Source organism: Citrus clementina, unplaced genomic scaffold, assembly GCF_000493195.1.
Source record: "Citrus clementina cultivar Clemenules unplaced genomic scaffold, Citrus_clementina_v1.0 scaffold_7, whole genome shotgun sequence".
Lineage (NCBI taxonomy): Eukaryota > Viridiplantae > Streptophyta > Magnoliopsida > Sapindales > Rutaceae > Citrus > Citrus x clementina.
In genome coordinates this window covers 10,290,497-10,312,305 of record NW_006262075.1, presented here as the reverse complement: position 1 = coordinate 10,312,305, position 21,809 = coordinate 10,290,497, and the positions used below count along the sequence as shown (strand labels likewise).

Below are 21,809 nucleotides of genomic sequence, written 5' to 3'. Positions count from 1 at the left end.
TGAGCCTTGTGATGGGATTGCGATCTATAATTTTTTTTTTAATTTTAAATTTTGCAATGCCAGTCAGTATGCCACCAACATTATATTGGTGGATGCCGTCAAGGGACCTACCAAATCTACCAAGATTATACTGGTGGTGCCATCAAGGAACCTACCAAATATACCATTTGATTATTATGTGATTAGCACTCCACGATAGCGTATTGGGGTGGTGGCGCTGTCGTACAGAAATCTTTCTCCTGGATAACACAAAAATGACAGGGCGACGCGGCTGATGCAGCGCCGCACAATTCAACTCCTCCATCACAGCCGAAATTTTTAAGTCTTGCACTGAACCGGTCTTTGTCGAAGTCTGTTGAAGCACTGTTTAATGTGAAAGTTTAACTTACTTTTCTTGCGTAAAGTCAAGACAAGGGGGAAAAAAACCTGTAAATAAAATAATAACCAAATTATTGAAAAGCAGTGTATAACATAACTAATGATGATTTTAACAAAAAAATAATAATTATTATCTTCTATTTTCCTCTAAACCCTGTTTTTATAAATCATCATCCCTATATATAAATATATGTTTGGATAGTAATGGCTTGTTTAGTATTAAAATTATGCAGCTGTAGTTTTAAAATAATAGTATTAAAATATTTGGTAAACATTATTTACTGTAACTTGAAACTTATATTGATTTGATCCCGCAATTATATGATGAAAAACTTACAATATAATTATCAGTTTTATAAAAATTATTATTTAAATTCATATTTACTATATATTATAAAATTTTATTTTATAATTACGGTTTTTTTTTCCACAACAACTATAATTAAAAGGTACTACACCTCAATATCAGATAGGACTAAGTCTTATACCTCAAAAAGAAATTAAGATTTAAGGATAGACAAATGTTCTTTACATTCATGTAGTTTTGTTTAATAGCTCATTATATTTTTATAGTTTGTAAAATGCATCAACACATCATTCTCTCTCAACTTTAAAAGTCTTATTCCTGATGAATTTAGATAAATTAAATAAAGAACGCAATTTTTTTTAATTATTTAAGTAAGAAATGATTAATAAAAAATTTTTCACTATTGTTCAAATTTTTACAATATAATTATTAATCAAATAAAACATATTTTTTGTAAGAGAAAATATTTGAATTTGTTTAGGAGTAAAGCAGAAGCATCTTCTGAATGCAATTTATTCTGTCTAACATAGAGAGACCAACGAGGGAGAAGCCATCTGTTCTGAAGGCCAAGGAAAATTAACTAGTATTGAGTCTCACTCAATCCAAAGCTAATGCCACTGTCGAGCAAAAGCATTCTAAAAAACATAAATAACTGTCATGATTTCGGCTTTAAAAAACTCCACCATAAGCTGAAGCATCGCATCCAAATTTTGGCCTTAATCCAACCGAAAGGAGGAAGGCAGCATATCAAGGGCCTGTTTCCCATACAGGTGTATCAATTGTAGTTTAAAAGTTAAGTTATGGTTTTAAAATATTTGATAAATATTTGCTATTATAATTTAAAAATAAAACTACACTAATTTAATCAAAATAATTATCGAATCTGATTATTTTTCACGCCCATCAAAATTCCTTAATATAATAAACATAACCGTAACCAGCAGCAAATTAATTGGACACTTTATAGCGAGGGTATTAGTTGAGATAGGCAGCTGAAAGCAGAGAAAGGGCGCTAGCCATTCCCACTAGCTGCGCACATAAGAGCTCAGTGAAGGTAAAAAGGAGATCCTCTTATTCCTTGTGGCTCAAAATCTTGCAGAGACTCCATTCAAACCACAAAAATAAAGACTTTATAATATAGACAAGACAAAATCTTGCACTCTGTCATCTATGCAAGTTTCCATATTGCACATTTTAATTGTGTACCTTTAAAATGTGCATTAAAGCTAAAGACTTTAAACGTGTATATACTAGTACACGATGAAAATTTGTAAACATGTTTTCCTGGCATATGAGTTGAAAAATTAAATTGAAAATTCATTGTTACAATGACATCTCGAACTTTTTTACTCTAGGATGGTCAAGAAAAGATAATGTCGATCAAATGGTTGTCTGTGATTATTGACACTTATGCATTCAAAGTAGAAAAAAAATGCCCTTAGCCTTATGTGTCACATGATAGTCACACTTTTTGTATAGTGTTCACTTGTTGGAGTAGGATTGGAAAACGTGGATTTCTCTCACTCCAGCGCTTACTTGCTCATTTAAGAAGGGGTGCGAGAGTCCCACTCCATATGTCCCACTTATTTTTGGAGTGAGGAGTGGAATTCTCACTTCCATCTTCTTTTTTTACCCTTCTTTTATAAAATAATTTATATTTATTAAAATAATATATTGTTACATTTACTTAAAAATAATAATAATAAAACTTATTTGAATATAATATTATTATATTTAGTTAGAAATAATATTTTATGTAATATAAGTTAAGGTTATTTAAAAATAATATTATCATATTTGTAGAGAATTGATAATATTTTTATAAACTATCTTTGTTTGATAATATAATATTATTATATTTATTTAATATTACTAATAAATAGTTTATTCTAAGAAAATATTAATTTTGTACTATATTATTAATAATAATGTTTCATTTTTGTTACTCTTATCAATAATATTTAACTTACATAACTAAAATTAAAATTAATAATAAAATAAATAGTTTATTTTATAAATATATTCTATTATTCAACTTTTTAACTAAAAATTAGTACTTTTTAAATAAGGGTAAAATTATAATATGAAACAATTTACTCACAATCCAAGATGATGTAAATATATAAATGGGATTTTGATTTTTGTTCAACACCTCTGTTCCAGTATAAGTAAACAACTTATTTCCCCTCTCACTCCACACTCCTAATATCAAGATTCTCACTTTTCAAATTTCTTAATGCAATTCGAGAAGTAAACGATATTTTAACATAGTATGAGCATAAGTTTGTTGTTGTAAGAGGTGGTGAATTTAGACTCAACAAGATATTATCTTGGATGCTTTATAACTCTTTTCGAAATTCAAACAACCTTTTACTTTGAGATTATCGTTGTAATAATTGAGAGAGATTTTAGTGGTCAAATATAGTGGACTAATGTTTGGTTGTAATAGGATATTACATGTCTACCCTACTAAATGATTGGATTGTAAGAGCATCACCAAAATGCTCTTCAAATAAGATTTTATTACTTATTTGAAGAGCCACATTAATATTTAAAGCTCCAAGAGACACTCTAATTAAGATTTTTGAAATAAGAATTGATTCTCTCTCTTCAAATTTGGAGAGTTAATTTCTCCCTCTTCAATTTATATTTTATTACTTTTCATTGAAGAAAGAGAGAGAAGTGTTTTAATTGCTATTGACTTTTCCTTTAAAAAACTAATTATATGATTAAAACAATATTAACTTATTTCTATTTGGAGAATATCATATTTTTTCACCTTTCTATTTGTCACATAGGTAAGTAAATAGGTATTTGAAGAATAAAATTTATAGAGGTTTTTGGAGATGTTCTAAGTCGGGTCCCGTATGAATTCCGTTGCCTCTCTCTTCTTTCTCTTTCGCGACGCCAGTACGCCACCATTTTCTGAATATTTTAGCTGACACTGACATGTTCCATTCCTTTATAAACATAAGTATAAGCGGAGTTGTTATATATACCAAGCCATTTATAGTAAGAGATAACATTGCCCTGTCAAATTAATTAACTGATACACAATAGTTCTTCTGTGCCTGAATTTCTGTCTATTGCATTCAACAAAAAGAAAGAAAAATATAACTTGTGAGTTTGGTTGGTTTCAGCAGTACTAATTGATCAGCTTGACTTTGCAATGGAGGGCAGTCATGATAGTTACTTGGCGAGTACTAGTTTGCGTGGGAATATTTCTAGATGGAGAACAAGTTCTGTGGGTGCATTTTCGAAGTCCCTGAGGGAAGAAGATGATGAGGAGGCTCTAAAATGGGCCGCTCTTGAGAAACTGCCTACTTATAATCGTTTGAGGAAAGGATTACTAACTACTTCACGAGGTGAAGCTTTCGAAGTTGATGTTTCTAATCTTGGACTGCAACAAAGGCAAAGGTTGATCAATAAATTGGTGAAAGTCACTGAAGTTGATAACGAGAAGTTCTTGTTGAAGCTCAAGAGCCGCATTGATAGGTAAAAATTCTCTTTTTTCAGCACCTTCAAGGGGGTATTCAGAAATTTGATATAGGAAGGAAGAGTCATTCAAAACAACAGTAATTTTTTTTCTTAAATCTTTCTCTTTTATAGTAATTTTTTCTATTTTCACAACAGTTTATAAACTTATGCAAGGGCTGTTTTTAAAAGTATTATATAAAATAATTCTTCAAATAATTAATAACGCTCTTAGAGTCTCTACCTCGACCTTTTTGTTTTAACAAATTAATAAGAACTTATTTTACTGACCATAACCCTAATATATTATATTATCAGAGTGATGCTACTGCAACCCCCTCTTTCTCTTATAAAACACCTATTGTAATGTATTTACAATTTTATCCTCTATTTTTTTAAATTATATTAAAAAAAAAAGATATCTGTACCCTTAAGATTTGAAAAAATAATCACTAACACTCAAATTTTCAAAAAGGGACACCTGGACCCCTTTTAACCATAATATCATTTATCTCTATTATCCAAAAAAGAAATCACTCTAATGTTTTATAAGAAATCAAAATATAATATTAAAATAAATATATTAAAATTTGAACGTTATGTAAAATAATAATTTTAACATTACTAGTATGTGCGATTTTTTTAATTGTAAAATATATTTAAGGCAAAATTTTATTTAAAATCTCTACAATGAAAACAAATATATTATTAAAATAAATATAATAATTTATATAATATTGTATAATAGAGGTAAAGTATTATGGTTAAAAGGAGGTTTTGATGTCCTTTTTTGAGAACTTAAAGGTGTTGGTGACCATTTCTCTAAACCTTCAGGGTATAAATGTCCTTTTTCCTATTAGAAATTAAAATTTATCTAATTAAACCCCTCTTTTCCCATCACAAACTCTTTAAATCTATAAAGTTAATCAATTAAAAGAGTAAGAATTTGATTAAAATAAGTTTGATTCACTTATTTACAATTTATTTTTACATTCTATTTTGGTTAATTTAAAACCTGAATCAAATTCAACTCAATTTTTCAGTTCAAATCAAAAACCAAATTAAACTTAGATATGTATTGAGAGGTTTTGCTATGATATTTCCCTATTTGAAATTTCAATTCATCCCTTAATAAAATTATAATTTTTAATTTATCCTCAAAAATATGAAAACCTTAATATATCCTCGTTTTTCATTTAAAAGATGAGGCAAATAGGATGCATGTTAATGATTTTTTTTTGTCTTTTTAATAGTAAATGAGGATAAATTGAGATTTCATACTTTCCTATGATAAATTGAAAACTGCCACTTTAAGTAGGGAGTAAATTAAAATTTACGCTATTTAAAAATTTTGAAAAATCAAAAGGAACTTTATGTTAAATCAACTTTTATTCTAAAGGGTAAATGATTGCTTAGTACTTATATTTTAGATTAAATAACCATTTAGTCTTATTTTAAAAAATATCTTAAGACACCCCTACTATTAAATATGTTACACTTTTGTTCTTACTTTTTTCTCAAACTTTACAAAAAAATCTTTGCAATAATCTTGGGACATAATAAAAAGAAAAAAAATGTTAATCAATCCATTAACTTTTAAAAGTAAATAAAAATTAATGTAAAAATTTCTTGCTATTAATAAAAATTAATGTAAAAATTTCTTGATATTATTTTGCTTCTAAAGTTAATTTGATATTAATTTGGTATTTGTGAATAAAATTATTATGTATTGTAAAAGCAAAGAACTAATAAAGATAAGAGTGTAACATATTTAACGGTAGAGTTGTTTTAAAATATTTTCCAAAATATAATGATTAAATAGATATTTAATTTAAAATATAGGAATTAAACAAATATTTATCTTCTTTTATTTAAATTGTACTCCTATAACAAAAAACTCCAATTTATAATCTTCAGGATAAAGCAATGAAGTGTCAACTGACTCAACTAAAAATGATTTGTTGGCTAATAAATCATACGCCTGTGGAATTGATATTCATATGAACAGTAATACTTGTATTTGAATGTTGATTCGTATTTGCAATTAATTGGTAGAACTCGACAGGATCTGAGATGAAATTACCTCAATATTAACTTGTGATTTTCAAATTTCCCGATCAATGACTATTCAGCCGGTGACCGTAAATATTAATTTATTAAAAAAAATTTACATATTTTGTTCAAATATTATTCTATATTAAATATTTTTAAAAAATAAAATAATATTTTGTGTCATCGGTAATAAATATTGAACACCGACCCCTACTCTCTATTGTTTATTACATGAACCTGTGTTGACAACTACTTCAAAAGTTCTTGTCATCTATGTGCGAGCATGTTCTTAAGTTATGATTTTCAATTTTATTTTGATTTTTCTCAGAGTTGGAATTGACCTTCCCAAAGTGGAAGTTCGATATGAGCATTTGAACGTTGAAGGGGAAGCGTACTTAGCAAGTAAAGCCTTGCCATCATTCACTAAATTTTATACCACCGTCTTTGAGGTAGCATTACTCTTCAAATCAAGAGTCATTATTTTGTTAGTTTCGAGGCTCAAATCTTAATTATCTGAGTGTCTTTGAAGGACATCTTCAACTATCTCGGCATTCTTCCCAGCAGAAAGAAACACTTGACAATCCTCAAGGATGTGAGTGGAATCATAAAGCCCGGCAGGTGAGAATCCAAATTAATTCCTATTGTTTCTTAATTTACTTGTAATTTCTTGAATTTATGGGTACTTAATTATCTGAGAATTGTGCAGAATGACACTGCTTTTGGGTCCTCCAGCATCTGGAAAGACCACACTTTTGTTGGCTTTAGCTGGGAAGCTTGATTCTAGTCTCAAGGTGCTTTTTTTTTTTTTTAATTGATTAATTTTTATTTTTATTTTTTTACATTGTTAAAATTAAGCTCTAATTTTGGCATTACTTTTTCATCTTTGGTTTTATCTCTGATTAGAGGAATCAAAATGTCTCATTGTAGGTTTCTGGTAGGGTGACATACAATGGGCACGACATGGGTGAGTTTGTGCCCGAGAGAACAGCTGCTTACATCAGTCAACATGATAATCATATAGGAGAAATGACTGTGAGGGAAACCTTGGCCTTCTCTGCTAGATGCCAGGGGGTTGGATCCCGATATGGTAGCTTTTTTCTTTTTTTTTCCTTCCAACTATAAAATTCAGATTGTGTATGTATTTTTTTGATATAGTACAAGCATTTAAGGTTCATTGCTTTTGAGAAATGCAGAACTATTAACTGAGTTGGCCAGAAGAGAAAATGAAGCAGGTATTAAGCCTGATCCCGATATAGATGTCTACATGAAGGTGAGAAAATTTAAAAGTTCGTTCAAACTTGTTTGACATTTAACCAACTTGATTTCCCCCCCCCCCCCCCCCCCAAAAAAAAGGAAAGAATAAAATTTAGTGAAATGTGGGCTTTTATTTTTAATCCTCGCCTCGTTTTTGTTTTCCTATGGATTAAAATCCTAGAATTTGACCTTTGATATTCAAATCGTTGTGCCATTTTCCTGAATTGGATCAGTTTGAAGCATGGGATTTCACCTTTTTGCCTCTAAAAAATAGAATTAGACTAGAATCAATTTTATGGACAGGGATTTGAACTCTTGGTGATTGAGTATCTTATTTCTCCATCAATTCTCTTGTCTCAGGCAATAGCAACTGAAGGCCAGGAAGCCAATGTCATCACTGATTATTATCTGAAGGTATCGTGATTATGAATAACTCTATAAACCAATTGTAAATTTTTCTCAAGTAACTAATGTCACCTGTTTGAATGATTTTCAACATAAATATATAGGTTTTGGGACTTGAGGTCTGTGCAGATACCATGGTAGGAGATGAAATGATAAGAGGTATATCTGGAGGAGAAAGGAAGCGTGTCACAACTGGTAAATGCGTGACTCTATAAATTCATTTCTATTGTTCACAATGATAAAAATGTAATTATAACTTTCCATTCAAATAAATGACAATTTTTATTTCGAATTATAGGTGAAATGATGGTTGGTCCAGCGTTGGCACTATTTATGGATGAGATTTCCACTGGTCTGGACAGCTCAACGACTTTCCAAATTGTTAATTGTCTCAAGCAACATATTCACATCAATAGTGGAACTACTGTGATATCTCTCCTACAGCCAGCACCAGAAACTTATGATTTATTTGATGATATAATCCTTCTATCTGATGGCCAGATTGTATATCAGGGTCCCCGTGAGCTGGTGCTGGAGTTTTTTGAATCCATGGGCTTTAAATGCCCCAAGAGAAAAGGAGTGGCTGACTTCTTGCAAGAAGTATGTGGTGATAGAGCACTGCATCTGATCTTTTGTTTTCCTAGTACTATTTGCAAATAATACAGAAGCTTAAGACACGTAACCTTTTTTTATTCAATCTTAAGAAATATAATGTGTTGCAGGTGACATCAAGGAAAGATCAAAAGCAGTATTGGACACATAAAGAGAAGCCTTACAGGTTTGTGACGGTCGAGGAATTTGCTGAGGCATTCCAATCATTCCATGTGGGACAGAAAATTTCTGATGAGCTTCGGACTCCATTTGATAAGAGCAAGAGCCATCGAGCTGCTTTGACCACAGAAGTGTATGGTGCTGGCAAGAGGGAGTTGTTGAAAACTTGCATCTCAAGAGAGCTTTTGCTGATGAAGAGGAACTCATTTGTCTACATCTTCAAGCTTACCCAAGTAAGTATCAGCTTAATTTTGAATTAATTTAATCATTTCTTTATGTGATTGAGATTTGTTGATTATTTCTTCCCCCCTGATATTAGATTTCATCCGTCGCATTGGCCTTTATGACACTCTTCTTGAGAACAAAGATGCACAAACATTCACTAACTGATGGTGGAATTTATGCTGGTGCCTTGTTCTTTGCCACTGCAATGGTCATGTTTAATGGACTTGCGGAGATTTCTATGACCATTGCCAAGCTTCCTGTCTTCTACAAGCAAAGGGATTTCCGTTTCTTTCCTCCATGGGCTTATGCTATTCCCTCATGGATCCTCAAGATCCCCATCTCGTTCCTGGAGGTTGCTGTTTGGGTATTCTTAACTTATTATGTAATTGGGTGTGATCCCAATGCTGGAAGGTGAACAGATAGAAAATCAACCAAATTGACTATTAACCAATGGCATTTTCATTACATGATATCTTTATCCAACCAGTTGATGTGATGATTTTCTTGTTGCAGGTTTTTTAAGCAGTACTTGTTGTTCTTGGCAGTTAACCAGATGGCGTCTGCATTGTTCCGATTAATTGCTGCAACTGGCAGGAGCATGGTTGTTGCTAACACATTTGGTACATTTGCATTACTCGTGCTTTTCGCATTGGGTGGATTTGTACTTTCACGAGGTACATAAAATATAAAAGTAAACGAGCCCCAATTAGCTTCTTTTTCATAACTAAACTAACATATTTTTATTTCTTTGTTTCATAATGCAGAGGACATCAAAAAATGGTGGAAATGGGCTTACTGGTGTTCTCCAATGTCATACGCACAGAATGCAATAGTGGCAAATGAATTTCTTGGGTACAGTTGGAAAAAGGTACTTCTTTGAATGAGCCTTGCCCAAAATTGTGTAATTGTCTATTAGTAACATACTGATGTCTAATTTTTTCATGTAATAGTTTACTCCAAACTCATATGAATCAATTGGAGTCCAAGTTTTGAAGAGTCGCGGGTTCTTTGCTCATGCATACTGGTATTGGCTTGGATTGGGGGCATTGTTTGGTTTTATACTACTGTTCAACCTCGGTTTCACTATGGCTATTACTTTTCTTAACCGTATGCATCTTTACCTCTTCACTTAATACTTCAAAAGCAGTGAGTTTATGTTCTAATTTTGTGCAAAAAAATATTTACAGAATTAGAGAAGCCTCGAGCTGTTATAACAGAGGAATCTGAAAGTAATAAGCAAGATAACAGAATTAGAGGAACTGTTCAGTTGTCCGCCCGTGGAGGTAGTTTTTTTTCAGTTATTAAACTATTTCCTTTGAGAAAGAATGAGATATTTTTTAAATACCATCTTATGCTAATAAATTGTTTTAAGCGTGCAGAGAGTGGAGAAGACATTAGCGGGAGAAACTCCTCTTCTAAGTCCTTAATCCTGACAGAAGCACAGGGCAGTCATCCAAAGAAAAGAGGAATGATTCTTCCTTTTGAACCTCATTCCCTTACCTTTGATGAGGTTGTATACTCAGTTGACATGCCACAGGTAATATTAATTTTAAACTAATTAGGCAATATTTAGAAAGTTCGATGATATCTTGATCCATTACAAGGTAGTCCAGGCATGATGACCAATTGGTTCGATTTTACATTGTAGGAAATGAAACTTCAAGGTGTTCTTGAAGACAAATTAGTGCTTCTGAATGGTTTGAGCGGTGCTTTTCGGCCAGGTGTTCTAACAGCTTTAATGGGAGTCAGCGGTGCTGGTAAAACTACTTTGATGGATGTGTTGTCCGGCAGGAAAACGGGTGGATATATTACTGGGAACATAACAATATCTGGTTACCCGAAGAAGCAAGAAACTTTTGCTCGCATTTCAGGATACTGTGAGCAAAATGACATCCATTCTCCTTTTGTTACTGTGTATGAGTCCTTGCTCTACTCAGCCTGGCTCCGCTTACCACCTGAAGTTGATTCTGAAACCAGAAAGGTAGGTACTAAAGTCACATAGAGTGTTAGGTCATTGAGGGCTAAAACTAGTTAACCTGAGTCAATGGGCAGGGAAAGAGTTAGCTTCCCTAAATACATTATTGGACATAATTCATACTGATTTAGAGTTTTCCCCTTGATTTACAGATGTTTATTGAGGAAGTCATGGAGCTTGTGGAGCTGAAACCACTGATACAATCATTGGTTGGTTTGCCTGGTGTAAGTGGTCTGTCAACAGAGCAGCGTAAGAGGCTTACCATTGCGGTTGAGCTTGTGGCTAACCCGTCCATCATATTTATGGATGAGCCAACCTCAGGGCTAGATGCAAGGGCGGCTGCAATTGTTATGAGAACTGTTAGAAATACAGTGGACACTGGAAGGACAGTAGTGTGCACCATTCATCAACCAGGCATTGACATATTTGATGCTTTTGATGAGGTAAAAAATGTTAATTCTTGATCAAGGTAACGTAAAGTTCCTTTTTTTTTTCTCCCCTTTTTTCTATGGATTACAATTGTTCAACAATGCATTGCAGTTATTCCTAATGAAGCGAGGGGGACAAGAAATTTATGTTGGGCCATTGGGTCGCCATTCTTGCCAACTTATCAGCTATTTTGAAGTATGTGCCGATGCTCGTTATCATATTACAATGGAAATCCAACTTGAGTATCATTTTGAAGTGACTTGCATAATTTTCATCTTGAAACTATCTGATGCATGTTTATTTGTTTTTATAAGGCTATTCCTGGAGTTGAGAAAATTAAAGATGGTTACAATCCGGCCACTTGGATGTTGGAAGTAACTGCTTCATCCCAAGAAGTAGCTTTGGGAGTTGATTTTAATGATATTTTCAGATGCTCAGAATTATACAGGTACATTCATGAAGTACTAACACTACTGACTGCAATCCATTCACCTCTCTGCCAATGCATTTGTTTAGTTCAAAATTTTGAATTGGCAATGTGTCTCAGGAGAAACAAAGCACTTATTGAAGAATTAAGCAAGCCTACTCCAGGTTCAAAGGACCTCTATTTTCCTACCCAGTACTCGCAGTCAGCTTTCACTCAATTCATGGCTTGCTTATGGAAACAACACTGGTCATACTGGCGAAATCCACAATACACTGCTGTTAGATTCTTTTTTACAGCCTTTATAGCAGTGTTGCTTGGGTCATTGTTTTGGGACATGGGCTCTAAAACGTTAGTTACAGCCTTGGAAACTGGAACATTATAAATTTAAATATTATTCTTAGTCTTGTTTTCTCATCTGCCTTTTAATATTAATTTTCACTTTTTAATTTATAGGAGAAAGAGCCAAGATCTGTTTAATGCAATGGGTTCCATGTTTACTGCAATTATCTTCCTCGGCCTTCAATATTGTTCATCCGTGCAGCCAGTAGTATCTGTTGAAAGGACAGTCTTTTACAGAGAAAAAGCCGCTGGCATGTACTCGGGCCTTCCGTGGGCATTAGCACAAGTAATCGTTTGACACATGCCTATCTGAAATGTTATAAGAAATGTGTTTCATTACTGATATTTAGATTTTTCTTTTCGGCAGGCCATGATTGAGATTCCTTATATATTTGTTCAGTCAGTAGTGTACTGTGTTATAGTCTATGCTATGATGGGATATGACTGGACAGCCGAGAAGTTCTCTTGGTATTTTTTCTTCATGTACATCACATTATTGCTCTTCACCTTCTATGGCATGTTGACAGTGGCTATAACACCAAACCACCACATTGCTGCCATTGTTTCGACTTTATTTTACGGGATATGGTACCTCTTTTGCGGATTTGTAATCCCAAGACCTGTAAGTACTATTCTGCTATTTCTATTTCTATTTCATATGCTAGATTCTCTAGTTACAGAATTTCTGCTACTAATTCTTTCCTCATCTTTCACCTTTTTCAAACCGCAGAGGATTCCTGTATGGTGGAGATGGTACTATTGGGCAAATCCTGTAGCTTGGACCCTGTATGGATTGATTGCTTCACAGTTTGGGGATGTGGAGGACCAAATGGAAAATGGTGAAACAGTGAAGCACTTTCTTAGAGATTATTTTGGTTTCAAACATGATTTTCTGGGATTAGTTGCGGGTGTGCTTACGTGCTTTGTAGCCCTCTTTGGTTTTGTCTTCGCCCTAGGAATCAAGCAGCTTAATTTCCAGAGGCGATAGAAATTTAATAGCATCTTGAAGATCAAGTTTGTGATTTAGGACCAGGTAAAAGGCTTGCGGGCAAGCCTGTTTTAAGGAGTGGGGAATAATATGAGGACTCTTGTAGTTTATTTTAATCTCTTTCCTATTAAGATTAGATTTTCTTATTGCAGTTATAATTAAGGGTACTAACTAAATTAGAACTAAGATTGTATCGAGCTACTATAAATAAGTAATAAAATTAATTCTAACCCCACTTAGTTTTTCTCTCTCCCCTCTAAATAGCTTGTGTATATTTTTTCACACCTATGCCAAGACATTTTTCTTGCTGTTATTATAGTGGTTTTGATTTCAATGCAAGAAATAATACTGTTAATGTCCCCCCCGAGTGTGAATCCATACGAAAGTTGAGTCCTGTTGCATGAGATACAAGATGGAACTTGTTTAAGTTTTGATATGGGACACAGCTTATGCTTTTCTTTTCTGCATCTTATCATAACTCTCTTTTTGTGGTTAATTTTTAGGTGCTAGCTTATTTCATACTTCTAGAATATGCATAATTGACAATGTGAAATAAAGACAAATGCGGAAAAGGGGAGAAATGAATATAATAATAGCATTCAAAGGAAATGAGTTGGGGTCAACAAAGCATACCAAAAGGTCACTTACTTTTAGCCCCAATTTACTGCAAGAAGTTGGGACTTTGTAGTTTGGAAAATCACAATATTGCTTTTTGATCCAACTGTATCTGCATTATCTCAGCTATTCATTTCTTTGATTAAAAAAACAAAGTTTCTTTTTTTCCTACTGTATTTGAATTATTCATCTCTTTGATTAAAAAACAAAATAAGTGAAACAAAACGATTTGACATTAAAGTGCAGAACTGTTTCTGCATTTTGTCTCTCCCTCTCTCTCTCGCTCTCTTTCAACTTTGTTGTGAGAAAAGGCTGTGGTTCAATGATTAGGGTGATGAATTTTTGTGTTACGAAAAATTCAAATAACACAAAATGGGATGAGAATTTCCAAACGCAAGGTAGGTGAAGGCACAGAAAAATTCAAATAACACAAAATTCAACTTTGTAACACACCTTCATTTAAAATGTGAGACTTAACCTAGTTGTCTGCAAAAGCACCTTATGAATTTAAAAGATGGGGAATTTTCAAATCAGCAGCCAAATAAATTAACTTACTTTCAATTTACCGAAATGTTAACACAATCCCATTTATTATTATGAATACCAAAAAAAATAAAAAATAAAAATAGATCTTTAAGACGTCCCTCTTTATCCTAGTCTTTTAAATATGAGCGTTGATATTTTCAATCAGTTTAGACTTGAATTGATAGTTTCAATAGGTTAAGATTTAATCTGAAGGTAATGGGGTAAACTAAAATTTACTCTCTAAAATATCTATACGAACCGTTAATGAAGAAAACATGTATATTTTATTATAGAAAGCATTTGTATCATCCATAAGATGGAGGGTTTGAGTTTTCTTATAATTATGGGAGTAAGTGCATGGTTGGTATAGCTTTCAAATGGTCAATCCCATAAGTTTTCTTTTTGTTAATTTTTAATGTTGCTTGCTTATATTTTGAGTAGAGCTTTTGGAGGTTAAATAAACCATTTTATCTTATATTAGTAAAAGCTCAAATTTTTCACTTTTAAGAGTAAAGATTGGAATTTTTTTTTAATTGTCTAAAATATCCTTTTCTTATCTCACAATTTTATTTCATTTTCTTTCATAGCATAACTATAAGAAACTTACTTTCAAAATAATTTTATAATTTTTAATAAAAATTTTCATTGATAATCAAATAACTATTTTTTTTAAATATTTATTTATAAACAAGGTTGGACATCAGATTGGATTTAGACAGATCCAATCTAATCTATAAAAATTCATAGCAGATTAATGGGGTGGGGTGTGGTTTTGTACTCCCCACCCCACCCCCACCCCCACCCCAATCCCCATTAAATATAAATATGTTTTTAATTCTTATTTAATAATTTTTATTTTATCAATTATAATGTCAATTTAATAAAAAAATTTAATTTTTATGCAATATAAACAATATATGAATGAAAGAAAATCCTATAATATTTTTCAACTCTGAAATATTGTTATATTTTCTTTTCTCTTTTAAAGTGCTACGCTCTTTAAATATTTTTCACTTTTAATATCATTTTAAGATATTATTTCAAACTTTTAGATATTTTTTTAAAAGAATTTAAATACTTTATAATATGATGATGATTTTATTTTAAGTCTCTAATTTTTAACTTACTAAAATAATGTATTTATACATATTATAAAATAGATAAATTGGGAATGGGGTGGGGATGGGGAAATCATTCCCCACATGGGGATTCTCCATCCCTACCCCACTAAATTTATTGGGGAATGGGGTGGGGAATGGAGGCAAAAATTTCTAACGGGGTGGGGAATGTGGTAGGCCTCCCCACCCCCACCCCACCCCATTGCCATCCCTAGCAGATTTAGATTTGGTTTCAAATACGATCGAATATAATTTGTGTAATGTAATTGGATTAGATTTGGATCAGATCGAATTCGAGTCAATTCGAATAATCCGAATTGAATTGCACTGCTACTTAAAAAAGGAAAAAAAAAACAAAATAGAAAAATAGAAACTAAGAAAATGAAAACCTAATTCCAAAATCACCAAGATACAAGGTAGCCGCAACCCATGACCACAAACCACACTCATGACCTGACGCACACAGCGACCCACGCCACCGACAGTATAAACCAAATGAACCCAGCTACATCTTGATCGACGTCCAGCCACCATGGCGTCCTCGAGACCCACTATGTCGAAGATAGTCAAGACACAATTAGGGATGGCAATTGTACCCGCAAACACGCCCAAACCCACCCGCCAAAACCCGTCCGTTGCGGGTAATTTTATCCGTTGCGGGCGGGTTTAGTATTATAAATTAAAACCCGCATATGGATGCGGGTGGGTTTGGTATTAACCTTATACCCGGTGGATACCCGCATGGATATCCACCAAACCCGCAATAATTTTTTTCAAATATTTTTAATTTAATTTAAATATAAAAATATATAAAGAAAATAATGTAATTAATCAAATTACCAAATAGCCAAAGGCTTAAAGTTGTGTATGTGTGTATATGGCTCATCTCTTATTCTAAAGTCATAACCTAAAGAAATCTAAAGTCATAACCTAAAGAAAACTAAAGGCATTTTCCTTCGAATTAGTATTTGAAAATATTAATCTTAATTATTATTTTAGGCATTGTGTTAGATGGGTGCTTATGGTGGTGAATAAAATAAATATATTCTCTTTGATCTTGTTTTAAATGATAATATGAAATGTAATTATTATTTTTAGATATTAGTTTGTGTTTTTTAAATAGATTTGTATAATTTATACTTAAATTTGAGAATTTGTGTTGAATTGATGTGGAAATTTTAATTTTTCATTTACATTGTTTAAATATAAAATTGAATATGTTATATGAAACTTGAGGTTATTATTATAAATTTATATATTAAATATTTGTGATTTTAAATACGGAAACCCGCAAAAAATCCGCCGGATACCATTGCGGGTTTGGTAATTGTTAAAACCCGCTGCGGGTGGGTTTGGTAATTTAAATTTTGTGCGGGTTTGAGTTTGATAATGGCAAACCCGCTGCGGGCGGTACCCATTGCCATCCCTAGACACAATGGGAAAATCCAGCCCAGCTCTCTTCTAATGAGATTATCAATAACCAAAAGAAGAGACTGACAATGATTGATGTCACCGCCTATACTATTGTAGATTTCATGAATTTTTTTTGTGAAAATTGTCTAAAAGGTATCAAATCTAATTTCAATCCAAACCGATTTAAATTTGAACTTATTCAAAATATTCATCTCATTCGAATTTGATCTGAACTAATTCAAATCGAACTGGATTAGATATAAGGTCTCGATTGAGATTGAATAAATTTTTTCTCAATCTAAATTATCCGAAATCCGATTGAATAATCTTATCCGAATTTGAAATTGTCAAACCCTATTTATAAAAGCTCTACTAAAATAAATTTTACTTGAAAAGTTATTTCAAACAAATTAAAAAACAAATGCTTACATAGCAGTAAGGGACCTGTCTATGTTACAGATTCTGTAACAAACATCTCCCGTCATCCCACCATCCGATTTTCTTTTGTTTAGTTTCTCACTCCACATCCAACCACATCCAACGGCTGATGCTGCAGTCTGTACCTTACAGATTCTGTAACGTAGTTTTGTCCAGCAGTAAGATATCAAATTTCTTCTCCTCCATTTTCTCTTTCTTTTCTTTTGACTTTAAACATTAAAATAAAGAAAATAAAATCATCGACATTTTGAGCGGATCTAATATATATATTTTCCCCTTCCCTTCCTACTAATGTTGAACGTGAATTTTATATTTGCGGTTGTTTACCAGACACACAATTTAAGATTTTCTTGAATTTTATTTCAAATTGGATATTTTAATTTGTGAAAATATTAAACATTATACAGATGGGGACAGGGGGCTTACCGAATTAAAAAAATAGAGAGAAAGAACAAGAAAAGAACATCGTTTTGCTGCTGTTTCTATCAATTCAGGGACCTACTGTCATCGTGTTGTGCAAGTTGTTTAGCGCTGCTCTTAATTTATTTAATGTGTAAGTTGAACCTTATTCATTAGTCACCGCATGCATTTTGATTTTTCGAAGTTTCCAAATTTAAGTTTTATTATTTTAATATATATATATATATATATAATTTTAATTGGGTGAGGTAATCATGAAAAGTTTGATTCAAAACATAAAGGGGTGTGCAAAATGAGGGTGGATAAAATTTTAGTGTTCAAATATATACACATATGTAATACAAGTGCCGGTCTATTTTAGCAAAATGCACATGCTTTTAAAATTGTCATATTTTTATTAACTTTTTTTTATCATACGTGTTTTTTAATTAATCATGATGGTATTCGTACACACGTGGTAAAAGGTAAATGCTCTTACATTATCCGCGACTCTCTCAATCATAATCTTAAAAATCAAGCTATTTAAACTACATAAAAAAAATAATCGATTTAATCCATTTATTCTATGCACACATTAACAAAAATTAAAAATTAAAATCTCATTTTACAAAGCTCTCATAATTTTCAAATTAACCATGATCACATTTTCATTCTCCTACTTTTTGTTTCCTTTCTAACCCATGAAATTTTCTTGTGCCCTATTCAAACCTTATTCTAATTCTTTTTCTATCTGGCTTCACTGTCAAAATTTTCTTCATAGCGAAGAGACACCAAATTTGTCTTACATTTTTACCTTTTTCTTTGATGTTGACTTTAAACTTGAAGATAAAGAAAATAAAAACACTTGACTTTAGAATTGGCATTTTTCATTCTTTTGATTGACCATGCGCCTCCGTTGAACGATCAAATGGGTGCTAAAACTTGCGATATCCTCATTTTCTATTTATGAATGTTCAAATGATAATTATATCCTTGAAAAAATAATTACACACATCTTAAATTTTTAAGAAGGGATATTAAGACCTCTATTTAACTAAAATACCTTTTGGTTTTATAAACTCGAAAAAATTAACTCTAATATTTTGTAATAGATAAAAATATAATATTAAAATAAATGTAATAATATATACATTTTTTAAAAATTCCTATTAGACACATTTTATTGTATTAAACTTAATTTTATAATAAATAGAAACATAATATTAAAAACTGTAAAAAAATTTAAATTATTTTGAATATCATATAAAATAATTTTAATACTATTAACATATATTGAATTAATTGTGAAATCTATTTAACCGAAAGATTTGTTTTAAACATTTTAATAAATAAAAATATATTTTTAAATACAAATAATATTTATGTTTTAAAATTATTTTATCTATCAAAATTATTATCTTAATAAATTATACATTTTAAATAATATTTATGTTTTAAAATTATTTTAATATTATTAGTCTACTAAGCATATTTAATTATTCATATTTATTAAAAAATTTTAAAGCTAACTATTTTAGCTGCTCTATTTAAATGGTACTACAATAAAAAATGGTCCTAATATTCTTCTTCACTAAAAAATGTGTTAGTTTGTTTGACTATTCACCGAGACATCGGGGTATGGTAAATCTTTTTCTTGTTATAAATCAACATTTTAAAATAATAATGTATTAAATTATAATATATTATTTCCCCATCAAAGAGAATTTTAACTATTAAAATTAATATTTTATCGAAACTTTCAAGAGTTTTAATTTGGCCGGTCATCCGAGTAGCTTTCGAAGGAATTTAATTTAAGGGAGCCCCTATGTTACAATTAATGTAACATACACACTCAACAACAACCACACAAATAATGGGCCCACACAATTTGTGTGGTTGTTGTTGAGTGTGTATATTACATTAATTGTAACATAGCATTTGCCTTAATTTAATTGGGAGTAATGATACAGCCACAAACTCTTGTACAAACTTATTTTGTACAAGCTGATGTGGCTTGATAAGATTGGTTGAATTAAATATCACTTGGCCCACATGATTTGTTTTTATTAATTTATATTTTCATTCAACCAATGAATTAATGCCACGTCAGTTTGTACAAAATAAGTTTGTACAAGAGTTTGTGGTTGTATCATTACTCTTTAATTGGTCTTGCGTTTGAATCAGGAGTAAGAGGCTTTGTCCACCGAACCGATCTTTTTTTTTCTTTTTTCGTTTAAGTAAAATATTAAAAAAAAAAGTTTATGTAATGCTTCCAAAACTTAAAAAAAAATGGAAAAAAAAAATTAGAACTGAAATTCACTTCCGAAACACAAAAATCCATCAGAATAACGAAGGATAGTGAGGGAATTGGGTAATGTGATGACTAACAAGAAGCCTTTTAAATCAAAATTATCCGCTATTTTTCTCAATACGGCGGCGGCGGCGGAGAAGCTCAGCCTTATGCTGTGCCGGGACGACGAGATTTTTTTTCCCTTAATTAATTAATTAAAATGAAGAAGCTTCACAAAAGATTTGATGCTTTTTTTAGTTTTTTTTTTTTTTTTTTTTTTTTTTTTTTTTTTATAGTTGAGCAAGATGGACGGTCGTGATGGAGGGAATGAGCATACGGACTTGCTGACGGTGAAGAGAAGCTCACGTTCACTGAGACGGAAAATGAATGCTTCTGCTTCTGGTATATTATAATTCCCCTCTCTTTTGTCTAAGATTTTGTGTGTGTGTGTGTGTATTTTTTTTTAATTTAAATATATTAACACGAATTTTTGTCTAAGATTATGTCCTTTTAACTTATGTTTAACGTTAAATAAATATGTTTTTTTATTTTTTTATTTTTTTATAATTTTATAATGTCGACCAACGAAAATCAGGAAAGGCATGAGCTAATTAATTTAGTATTGGATCTTTTTACTTGAATACAGTGTTGAAAATGCCTTTTTAATAATTAAATTATTAAATTCTTGGTTGCCTCTACAATTAATTTAATAATTAAATTTTTCGTTTTATTATTTTTTTTTAAAAGTAATTAATGCGGGGAAATGGCAGTAAGAGAGTACGCCACTAATTCGCTATACGATCCGGATCCGGATCCGGTGATTGTGGTCCCCACCTCCCATGTTTTAGGGGTCTTAATTGGAAAATTAAATTGAAGGGTTAAAGTAATCTTCATTTCAAAATTGGCGTGCTTTGACTTTCTCCACGTCAAGCGTTGATTGTTGTTTGTGTCCAGCCATTTGTCTGAGTCAGTTGTCTTGTCGGTAATGTCCAAGTACGTGACATTAGTGTTACTTATTCTAAAAGGCCAAAACTACGTTGCCACACGGGTTTCGTACCCCACTTTTTTGTCTTTTTCTAAGTCAATTACAGTGAAATCCATTTATTTGTTAAAAAAATAAAAAAACTAAAGACTTTTATTTTTTCACACATTAGTCCTACACCTAAAAATTTTCAGGTTCTGTGATACTTCTAGAAGTCATAATCTATTTTAGAAACACCTTTCGATTTGAAGATGCCAACATGAACACAATACTCCGACATCGCAGACTTGTCAATTTGGACAAATATAAGTTTTTTTTTTTTTTGTATTGCAATATATGTAGAGAAGAGAATTCATAATTTACCAGAATAAGAAATCCATTTCACTACCAAACTAAAAACTAAAAAAATAAAAAAATTAGTCATGGGCTCATGGCCATGGTCCTATTTTCCAACACTTAGCCATTCAGATATATATATATATATATATATATATATATATATATATATATATATATATATGAGTGGTAAATTTGATACAATTATTATTTAATTGGTCATATCCTTGTCAATTAGGGATGTGTGCTAATGGCTATTTAAAATATTGGGGTGAAATAACAAAAATCAATTTATTTAAGTGTGCAATTAAATTTATTTTTTTTATTTAAGGATAAAAACTCAACCAAAAATACAAAATTCTTGTTCAAATGAGCAAAAATGATTTTATGAATTGATAAACTAACACCTTATTATTATTAGTAAATTAATAATTTTTTTCTACATAATCAAATAATTGATAGTATGCTAAATAAATATTATATTACAATAAAATAATAAAAAATTAAATCAATTTTCATATTTGGTACATTTCATCTATTTGAGATAGTAAAATCTCTTATGTTAGAAAGAAAAAAAAAAGATATGATGTGTATCAATTATACATTTCATCTACGCATCGATAACGTTATTATCAATAATGAAAAATTTATCATAAACGAATTCATCAT

The 21,809-nt window shown here is 31.2% G+C and overlaps 1 protein-coding gene across 1 annotated transcript; it reads left to right on the top strand.

Annotated features, from left to right (window-relative positions):
- Positions 1 to 3,700: 3,700 nt before the first annotated feature.
- On the top strand, positions 3,701 to 13,380 carry LOC18036098 (pleiotropic drug resistance protein 1). The gene is made up of 24 exons (XM_006427073.2): positions 3,701 to 4,180; positions 6,540 to 6,660; positions 6,741 to 6,829; positions 6,918 to 7,002; positions 7,139 to 7,298; positions 7,405 to 7,481; positions 7,826 to 7,879; positions 7,975 to 8,065; positions 8,169 to 8,470; positions 8,593 to 8,874; positions 8,961 to 9,277; positions 9,380 to 9,540; positions 9,631 to 9,734; positions 9,817 to 9,973; positions 10,054 to 10,149; positions 10,246 to 10,403; positions 10,515 to 10,847; positions 10,994 to 11,284; positions 11,382 to 11,465; positions 11,585 to 11,718; positions 11,818 to 12,045; positions 12,151 to 12,322; positions 12,404 to 12,658; positions 12,767 to 13,380. Exons 1-24 carry the CDS (start codon positions 3,855 to 3,857, stop codon positions 13,022 to 13,024), a joined length of 4,335 nt encoding a protein of 1,444 aa, XP_006427136.1. The 5' UTR covers positions 3,701 to 3,854; the 3' UTR covers positions 13,025 to 13,380.
- Positions 13,381 to 21,809: the final 8,429 nt, after the last annotated feature.